Genomic DNA, 10294 nt, shown 5'->3' on the forward strand with positions numbered 1-10294 from the left:
CTTTTTAGGGACCCATTTAATAGAACACGGACTGTAAGTTGCCTCTGTTCTGTCTCTCCACAGGAAATACATTGTACCTGTGGGAGTTCTTGATGGCTCTGCTACAGGACAAATCCACGTGTCCAAAGTATATTAAATGGACACAAAGAGATAAGGGCATCTTTAAACTGGTGGATTCCAAAGCTGTCTCTAGATTGTGGGGAAAACATAAAAATAAGCCAGACATGAATTACGAGACAATGGGCAGAGCTCTCAGGTAAGACCACCATGTCTGATCTCCAGAGCAATGCAGAGGTTAGAGGTCTTGAAATGATATAATACCTAGTTGTATTAGTGCTGCACTTTTAGGTTTGCATGCATTGATTTTACGGTTCTCTGAAATGAGGCTAAAAGGCTTGACTTTTAGACTTCTCCATCTCTTCTTTCTGTTATAAATATCACATCTCTCAGCACCTTGATTCTGTGGAGGAAAAAAGAGGTTATTGTATATTGTCTGTATTTTAAGTCTTATTTTATATTTGTTCATATGCCACATGTTTTGGACCTCCATATACTGTCGCAAAACAATATATCAATTTCAGAGTTATTTTACTACTGTCCTCTTCTGTGTTAAATAAATTTTCCTACAGTTCATGAGTGTGGTCAGCCAATAGGGCAGGTCTGTTTTGGATTACTTTTGTGGAGTAAATCTTGAGAAGTGAAGAGAATTCTCATCCAGACTTTGTGGTGTTTTCACAGATACTATTACCAGCGTGGGATATTGGCAAAAGTAGAAGGACAAAGACTGGTGTACCAATTTAAAGAGATGCCACAAAATCTTGTGTGCATTGATGAGGATGAGGACATTTCACATGATCAATCAACCGACGTACCCGAAACAGATATCCCTTTTGACGATCCTACACTTTCCTTTGCAAAATCCTCCGTCAGTAAAAATCCCAGAGCAAAGCACAGAACTAAAGGCACAACAGTTATATCAGGCAGCAGAGCAGAAGGCATAGCAAAGCCCACCGTAGTTGTGAAATCTGGAGACTTCTCCAACTCATCAAAAATGGTCAAGCCCTTGGGACTTATTCAGCAGCATCATTTGCCAATAGTGTCCGCTGAAATGTTGAGAACTTTGCAAAACATCCAAGCACTGCAACCAGGGCAGCATGGCTCAGTGTTTCGGACAGTCCAGCTGCTGGAGAATCTGCAGAACGTTCAGGAGGGAAAGATCACTGTTGGCGGCCTTCCGAAAATAGAAGAACCACAAGCACAAGGCCAGACGGCGAGGTATGCATGCTTTTATTTGGGTTGGGTTTTTTTATTTAATGTAGTTGACTCATTGTAATCAAAGTTGTAGTTTTCATGTCAGAAAGAGGAGGGAGGGATCCTAAATTCTTGCTTCCTAGCAGTGCCAGCAATACCAGCAGCTATATCACCCTGCAGCTCACAACTGACAACCATCTGAACTAAGCAGGTGTGAGCCTGGTCAGTACCTGCATGGGAGACCCCCTGGGAAAAAAAGTTTGCTGCTGGAAGTGGTGTTAGTGGGGCCAAAAGGGGGCGCTCACCCTGGGGCCTGTGTGGATCCTAATGCCCCAGTGTAGTGATGGGAACACTATACTGTAAAAAAGGCACCGTCCTTCGGATGAGACATAAAACCAAGGTACTGACTCTCTGTGGTCATTAAAATCCCAGTGTTTCTCAAAAAGAGTAGGGGTGTAACCCCAGCGTCCTGGCCAAATTTCCCATTGGCCTTTACCAATCTTGGCCTCCTAATAATCCCCATCTAAGGATTGGCTTCATCACTCTGTTCTCCTCCCCTCTGAGAGCTGGTGTGTAATGAGCGTACTGCTGTCGCATCATCTAGATGGGGCTGCACACTGGTGGTGGTGGAGGAGAGTCCCCATTACCTGTAAAGCGCTTTGAGTGGAGTGTCCAGAAAAGCGCTATATAAGTGTATATACTGTATATATAGTGCCATATATATTATAATTCCTTCTCTCTGGGCTTTCAGTTTTCCTTGCTACCTGATAAAAAACACAGCTATTTCTTCTGTCTTGATACTGCCACTTCTTTACTGGTACAACTAAAAAATCGGAACTCTTAAACTGTTTCTGTTTTGGCTGGTCTTCCTGCTTTCCTGAAATCTCAGGTGTGCAGTTCTTGAGATCAACGTGAGGACTGCATGTGTTGTTGAAACTGTAGTAAAGCACAATACATTCTGATGACCAGAGAAGACACTCCTGGCATCAACAATTTGCATGCATTCGCCTGGACTTTACTTAATAAAATTCACTGCAAAGTATCTTTTAGAAAATTTGGGTTACAGCCATTTTTACCACCAAGTTGTTTTGAAATTATTTACAACTTCTTATGCTGCTCAAGCTGCAGAGAACCTCCAGAAAAAGGATGGTATTGTACACTTTGCAGGCACTGATACTGATTCTGATACTGTTCTCTGTTCCACTGTCCTAGTGAAAATACCTAATACCCTGCTGCCTTTCTCTGCATAAGTGGATGTTAAATGAGCAAGGCTCAATTAAACGTTAACTTTTTTTCATCTCAGAAGATTGTAAGTTGTTTTGAATCTTTTACTTCAGTATGACCTTTGGGAATATTCTATTTTTGGTAGATCAGAATGAGTACTGAGCTGACTCATCTAACTCATTGTGTGAGGGAAAGTCAATTGTATATTTTTAGTACAACCATCACCAGATTGTTTTTTTTGTTTTGCATGTGGCTTTTATATATTGACATCGACAGGTTAAAGCAGTTTAGTTTCCAAAGGCACTTCGAAAGAAAGACTGTTATCACACACATACACTGCAAACCGAGTTTTTTCTTAAAACAAAATAATTTTCTTTTTTTTTATTCAGCAGCACAAACAGCGAGACTCAGTTTCCGGTATTTATTGCTCCAGGAAACCAGCAGCTTCACACGGTGACCTTACAGCCAGTGTCTCTGGCCACAGTCCTGGGTGGGAAAGACACCTCAGTAACCTTGGCTTCATCACCCAAGTTCTTCCTTCAGACTGTGCCCTCCTCCCAGCCAATGACAGTGCTCATGGAAAATGTCGCGGTGACTTCTCCAAAAACGACATCACCTTCTTCCATATTGGCTGACGGCAGTAACTCCACCCAACAAGACGTTGCTGCCCATTTGCAAGGAGATAACAAGATGGTTCCCTTGCCTTCCTCTCCAACAGTGGGTGCTGCAACATCTGTAGTGACTTTTGCAAGTGGCGGTCAGCAGCTTGTGTCTCATCCTCCTGGGACAGTTATTGCTTCTGTCATCACAGCACCAGACACCAAGCAGAGTGTTTCTCAGAGACAGGAGACTCCGAACACTTCACCAGAAAGACACGAGCAGGCAGAGATCCAACTGGATCAGCATTTCAGGGTGGTGGTGGTGAATGATGGCTGGGTGGAATCAGAGGCAAGAAGCCATGACACTGAATGTGATTCTGGTTGAAGTCCAACGTTCTGTCGTTTCAAGTACTTTAAAGTAGAGAACTCAAAGAGATGCTGTTTGATTTTTTACTGCTTTCAGCACTTACGATCACTAAAATATTTTTTGGCACTTGGGGATTCTGTGTGACAACATGCATTGAGTTGCAGAACTGCCCGGGGTTTTTACAGTTGTGAGTTTCAAAAGTATAATGCCTTTCTTAAATATAATCTGTTGAACAAACTAAAAAAAAATGAAATAACAAATGCTTCATTGTTGTGTGTTGGTATTCTTCAAGGCTTGTTCAGTTATGTAACCAGTTGTAAATTTGGATGCACACCTGTTTAAAACCTTTTGGTTTGATTTTACTATTGCTTTAGTTTTTAAAAAAAATAGATTTGCCTCTTTGAAATCTAGGCGACGTACCATCCAAACATTTTTTTCTCTTTTTGTGAAAGAAAAGTACTCAATCTTATCAATTCAAATAAAGCCTTCAAAATTTTTGTACTTTTCAAATATTTTTGAAAATTCACGAAATTATAAAATCTACAAATTTAAGAAGTGTACATAATTATAAATTCCTCTAACTTATATTTATAAAATTACTGTTGCCTTTTGTGTTTTTGTGTAACTTTTTTAATGCAATGCTTAAATTCATCTTATTTTATTAAACTAATATTTTGACAATTGAAATTTTAAGCTAAAGGCCTTTTGCAGTTAGAATATTATACTCTTTAAAAATGTAAATATTGTACAGGAAATTTGACTTGATATAGTTTTACTTGTTGTGCATTCTAATTTTTATATACAATAGTTCTTGTTAAACTGAAATAATTCTAAACATCAGAGTGGATTTGTATTTATTAAATACATTTTTAATTTTGACAAATTGTGTTTTGTACCTGTGAAAACTATCATATGTGAGTTTGAGAAGTGCTCTTCGTGCTTAATCTTCATGATAATTTTTTTTCTCCTTTTTAATAGACTTGAAGTGTTTGTCCTTAGGATTTACTTTATAAAATGTAGATATAGAAACATTAGTACATTTTTTAATATTTGATTTTGCTCTTGGTTACTAACAGTTTTACTATATAATGAAGTATTCTGCAAAAAGGCTACTGAAAACCCAAGAGGTTTTTAAGTTTTAAAGTTTAGATATAAATTTGGGCATTGAGTATACTACTTCTCTTTGAGATGCTGCAGTTGTTTTTGACAAATATCAAAAACTTGACAAATATCATTGGAATGACAATTCGACCAATGTCATATGATCAGATGCAATGAAAACTGACCTTTTTAAGACATTTCTATCACAGTTATAATTGGTGTAAAAAAGATGAAGCTCATATTGAGAAAAGCCTTGTGCCAACTGAAATATTGTGGGGTGTGTGTTATGTTTTGTGTTTGTGTTGCTCGGTCCTGGAGCCCTTGTCAAGATAAGGGAAATTATGAACTCCAGTAAGTACCAAAGCATTTTGGCCAGATGCTGGTTCATTCTGCTAAGACGCTCAAGCTTTGCTGAAAGCGATCATTTCAGCATACATATATATCCAAATCAGATGAAAAAGGAATGGTTAACTGCAACTCAATCTAATTGAGCATTTCAATTGAAGATCAAGGTTCACTAACAAAAGTGGAAGGGTCTGGAGGATACAAGGAATGTCTACATCAAATAATATTCATAAATATCTCAATCTCAATATCTCAATACCTTTTTGCACACTGCAGGTTGTGTCCAGTCAGGGTAAAACCTGCCAGAACAAGATTTATCACAGGGGTGTAAATGTAACCCTTGTCTTTTCTGGACTTTAATTATGACAAATATGACTTTGCTCTTTGCAGTTCTATTGAAAATTATGCAACTGATAATATTTTGAGAATTTTAAAGCAAGAAGGGTTATTCAGCCTGTAGGTCTTTCTGTTATTATGTATTGTTTCTCTTACATCCAGAGAATGAAAAAATTGAAAGGCAGTGTATTTGTCATCAGCTGGGGGTCTTCCATACAAGTTACTGGCTTGCAGTGTGTGTGGCCACTGTTGGAACCAATGTGTGCTGTACATCTGTACATAAATGCTGAACATACATTGTGTTTTGCAGCTTTTTGCAGTGTTGTTGGATTGTGTCCTATTCCTCTTGTTAACCCAGGACAATCTTCAATACTGTTAATGGTCATTAATTGTCAGGTGTGGTCATTTTTAACATAATTGGTTTCATTCTACACATCCATAAAGCTAAAAGGCCATTTTTTATACTAAACAATAATGCAGATACTGTAAATAAGGATGATCTTTTTTTATTAGCTTTAAACAAAATAACTACATTTCAGTGGAAGAAGGGAACAGAATATTTCTTGCATAAAGAACAAAATAACCATCCATCCATTTTCTAACCTCTAAATCCAGTGGATTGCATCCTGGATAGGATGCAAGATCATCACGGAGCACGCAGAGACACACACGTATCAGCGACGGGTTTCCCCAGACACCAGTTCACTTACAAGCACGTCTGTGGACTGTGTCTCTGGCCACAGTCCTGGGTGGGAAGGACACCTCAGTAACCTTGGCTTCATCACCCAAGTTCTTCCTTCAGACTGTGCCCTCCTCCCAGCCAATGGCAGTGCTCATGGAAAATATCGCAGTGACTTCTCCAAAAACGACATCACCTTCTTCCATATTGGCTGATGGCAGTAACTCCACCCAACAAGACGTTGCTGCCCATTTGCAAGGAGATAACGAGACAGTTCCCTTGCCTTCCTGCCTTCCTCTCCAACAGTGGGTGCTGCAACATCTGTAGTGACTTTTGCAAGTGGCGGTCAGCAGCTTGTGTCGCATCCTCCTGGGACAGTTATTGCTTCTGTCATCACAGCACCAGACACCAAGCAGAGTGTTTCTCAGAGACAGGAGACTCCGAACATCACAGAGCACGCAGAGACACACACGCGTATCAGCAGGGTTTCCCCAGACGCCAGTTCACTTACAAGCACATCTGTGGACTGTGTCTCTGGCCACAGTCCTGGGTGGGAAGGACACCTCAGTAACCTTGGCTTCATCACCCAAGTTCTTCCTTCAGACTGTGCCCTCCTCCCAACCAATGGCAGTGCTCATGGAAAATGTCACAGTGACTTCTCCAAAAACGACATCACCTTCTTCCGTATTGGCTGACGGCAGTAACTCCACCCAACAAGACGTTGCTGCCCATTTGCAAGGAGATAACAAGACGGTTCCCTTGCCTTCCTCTCCAACAGTGGGTGCTGCAACATCTGTAGTGACTTTTGCAAGTGGTGGTCAGCAGCTTGTGTCTCATCCTCCTGGGACAGTTATTGCTTCTGTCATCACAGCACCAGACACCAAGCAGAGTGTTTCTCAGAGACAGGAGACTCCGAACATCACGGAGCACGCAGAGACACACACACGTATCAGCAGGGTTTCCCCAGACACCAGTTCACTTACAAGCACGTCTGTGGACTGTGGAAGAAAACCACACAAATGCAAGGAGAACATAAAGACTCCAAACAGACAGCACCCTAGGTCTGGACTGAACTCGGGGCCCCAGCGCTGCACGGCAGTAATGCTAACCACTGAGTGAAAAGATTAAACCTTGTTTGCACAACTTCAAACGCTTCAGTAACCAAGGACAGATTTCCTTGAGCTAATGGATTCCAGAATATCGGAAAGCAGAGGTTCAACAAATCAATGGGTCAACGAACCCCATGAACAGTATTATTCTCAAAGGCTTGGAATTTGCTAGAAAGAAGTCAGCTCTGTCCTAGTGTCCACTCGTCTCTTCCTCTTACGAGGGTGATTCCTCCCTCCCTTCTTATTCCTTCCTTTTTTTGTGCTCTCTGTCATGCTGCAATTATCCTCTTTTGAGGCTCACTTCCTATGTACAGTGTATCCTGTCCTCATGAGAAGACTGTCTTACTGTCCTTTTTAAGAATGGTCACGTTACTTTTAAATATTAACAGATCACTGTTAAATAGTAATGATCTAATATTTTTTTACTTAATGATTTAACAGAGTCTAGTTTTGGCCTAAGTTAACAATGCCACTCTTTTAATCATTTCAATATAGGATCATTGTTGACTGCCTCGAGGATCTACTTACTGTAGGAAGCTACAAATATGCTCAGGACAATCCCTATTGTATTGAACGTTCAGAATAGGGTAATTCTGCTGAGAAGAACAAATGTCCAGTTAACCATCAAACATGCAACAGCGCACTAATCAGAGCACCTCTTACCCATTAGTTATGGTGTATACACCTCATTTGTCTATTTGTCCATTTGTAATGTCAATTGATAGTCTACAAACCACCACAAAGGCAAGGGTGAAAAAAGGTAGGCACCAAAAATATGCTTTCTATTTATTGCCTTGGTCAGAACAGACTTGTCTCTCATCAGCACTTTGTGGTTCAAGAATCAGAATGAAGCATTGCACTAATAAAACAATTCCAGAATTTTTCTTTATACTTCACTGCCCTTGCACCCTGCTTTTAAAATGTACTTTTACTGGGTTTAGGAAATACAACAAAGAAACGAATCTAAAATCTTAACCTTACTTACAGTCTGCACATTCATGATAATGTGCAAGAGTGTGCTTTTTGGCAGATTGCCGGTACACCTATACAATGACAATATCTTTGTTAGCCGATGCAAATCAATAATGCATTCCAATTATTTTTTAGTCCTTAATTTTTCTAGATATTTTTTTCTTGAAAAACATTTGACTTTAGCACAGACTATAAATTTTAGAAAAATAACACCAGCAAAATATAGATTCTGGATCTAAAAAATGTGTTGGTTCAGAGCTGTGCGTGTTAGGGAATGATTTTTTAAATGACAAACATGCATTACATCGTTTTTTTCAAAGTTCTACAGAAGAAATGTGAGGTCTTTGCAGAATCTTGTGTAGTACCTTGATCGATTCTGCCATCTAGTGAAATATTTGCAGAATACATATAATATACACGTCATTTACACCTGTTTTTTTTTTCCGTACGCTGGTTTCTGGAATTATACACAATACAAACTCGTAGGCGTTTCAGAAAGCAAAGGTATATCTGGCGCCAAGAAGCCAAGAATTTACAAGTATCCTGTGGATGCATTTGGAAAACTGGCCCTGGTATGTGTGTGTTTTTGTCTGACTTGTGATGGACCGGCACCTTTTCTAGGGTGTATCCTGCCACGTGCCTATGGCTTGGTGGGTTAGGCTCTGGTTCTTCTGTGACCCTGTTTTGGCTAAAGTAGAAAATAGATGGGTGGAGACATTTTTATTCTTTGTCCATACATACTGTAGCGCCCTCGCTGGCTTTGGGGCTGAAGAGCGCCCGGCTGGGGTGCGCGGCGAGGGGCAGGACGGGAGTAGTGGTGGCCAGGGCGGCTGACCAATGGCGGAGCCGGTGTACAAGGTCGTGAGATCGCCCGGACTCATGTAAATAGTTTCCCTGGTTTTGCACCTCTTTTACACATGTACCCAATTACCACCCTATGCCTGTGTATCTGTACCCTAGTGTGTTGTAGCTTGTTGTCGCTCTGACTTTCTGTGCTGGACACATGTCCGATTAATAAAGAGCGTCGTGTTCTCAGTTAACAAGAGCCTGATCCCCTGTCTCAATCCTCCATGAACCTGTCGCGCTACAATATTTTATTTCTGTGGAAGTATGAAAATGATTTAATACATACCATAGAGTGTTACCATATCTTATGGTTCTATTACAATGTACGAAAAACAGCTTACTGGGTTGATTAAGTGGTTAGCACGCAAGCACGTACTAAATCGGTTAGTTATTTTTAATTGACTCTGTATTACCTTTTCCAAATAAAAATTGAATTCCAGCAAAGCATAGGAATTATGTTTCAGTTGCATGTTGCTATTGAAGTGGATGTGTATATAACGTCTTTAATCTGATCCTTATATATGAAAAATCAAAATCTCTACAGGTCCAGAAAACGCACATATGCGCCCCAAAGGTATCTTCATTTGCGACAAGTTTTGTTTTTTTCCATAATACAATTGGAGCTATTCTGACGAAATCATCTTGCTCGTAACACAGTGGGCTGAAACTTCAAGAAAATAATGCTAATTTGTAACGCTAATTAGTCTGTAACGACTGCTTTTAAACTTGCACATTTTTTAAAAGACTTCTGGCTGCTTCTAGAAACTTCCCATTTAATCTTAGATCTTCGATTTCAGTCGCGTTAGTACCACGGAGACACCAGGTGGCAGGACAATATAGTGCGTTGCATCCTTCTGGAACTGTCTTAGATGTGTCTCTCTTTTTTTCATTAATACAACGGTAGGTTGCATTCTTCTGGCGCAGATTTCCGCAGTCCTGCACAGCTCTGCGTTCTTCCAGGGCTGCGGACTGATTTTACGACAGGTCCGTGCAGATCCTACGCGGCACAGCGCAGTTTTGCAAACCAGCTCTGTGAGAGACCCGCTGCCACTGTGAACCAATGGGGTGACGCCGAGGACTAAAATGTTTTTGCTGTTCCAATTATTTCTGTATTTTCTCACTCTTACTGTTGTTATTCAGTGGTTTGGCTATGGCATCTACAAGCACTTAAATTGCTTTCGTTAAAATAATATAAATTTACTGTATTTATAACGGTTGTCATTTTCCTCCCTGCGGCGTATTACGATTTTTGGCATAGATACCAACACAAACTAGACGTGCCCTTCGATCTGGCAGTTAGGTTCAATACAGCCGCCATCTTACGATGGTCAAACCAGGCGGCTCCTCAATGTCAGCTTTGAAAATACTGCAAGAGTGCGGAGTATACGGCTGTAGTTTTTGAGGGCAAGTAAACTGACAAAGCAGAGGGGGTAACTACGTTATTGAATAATCTGCACTCTGTAAT

The 10294-nt window shown here is 40.4% G+C and overlaps 1 protein-coding gene and 1 long non-coding RNA gene across 5 annotated transcripts in view; both read left to right on the forward strand.

Annotated features, from left to right (window-relative positions):
- LOC148836000 (ETS-related transcription factor Elf-1-like) overlaps nt 1-4324 on the forward strand; it is a 29254-nt gene extending 24930 nt beyond the window's left edge. For 3 of the 4 annotated variants that reach the window (XM_088913662.1, XM_088913663.1, XM_088913665.1), the window contains 3 exons: nt 64-256; nt 739-1275; nt 2865-4324. In XM_088913662.1, coding sequence (XP_088769788.1) covers nt 64-256; nt 739-1275; nt 2865-3459 — 1325 coding nt within the window. In that variant the 3' untranslated portion in view covers nt 3460-4324. The remainder of the gene's footprint in view (nt 1-63; nt 257-738; nt 1276-2864) is intronic. The other variant, XM_088913664.1, reaches the window with a different exon arrangement.
- A 4168-nt stretch (nt 4325-8492) lies between these two features.
- On the forward strand, nt 8493-9889 carry LOC148836001 (uncharacterized). Its single transcript, XR_016091007.1, has 3 exons — nt 8493-8555; nt 8730-8864; nt 9734-9889. It is a non-coding gene; the product is annotated as an uncharacterized LOC148836001 (long non-coding RNA).
- The last annotated feature ends 405 nt before the right edge of the window (nt 9890-10294 follow it).

Source organism: Atractosteus spatula, chromosome 4 (assembly GCF_055471065.1).
Source record: "Atractosteus spatula isolate fAtrSpa1 chromosome 4, fAtrSpa1.hap1, whole genome shotgun sequence".
Taxonomy (NCBI): domain Eukaryota; kingdom Metazoa; phylum Chordata; class Actinopteri; order Semionotiformes; family Lepisosteidae; genus Atractosteus; species Atractosteus spatula.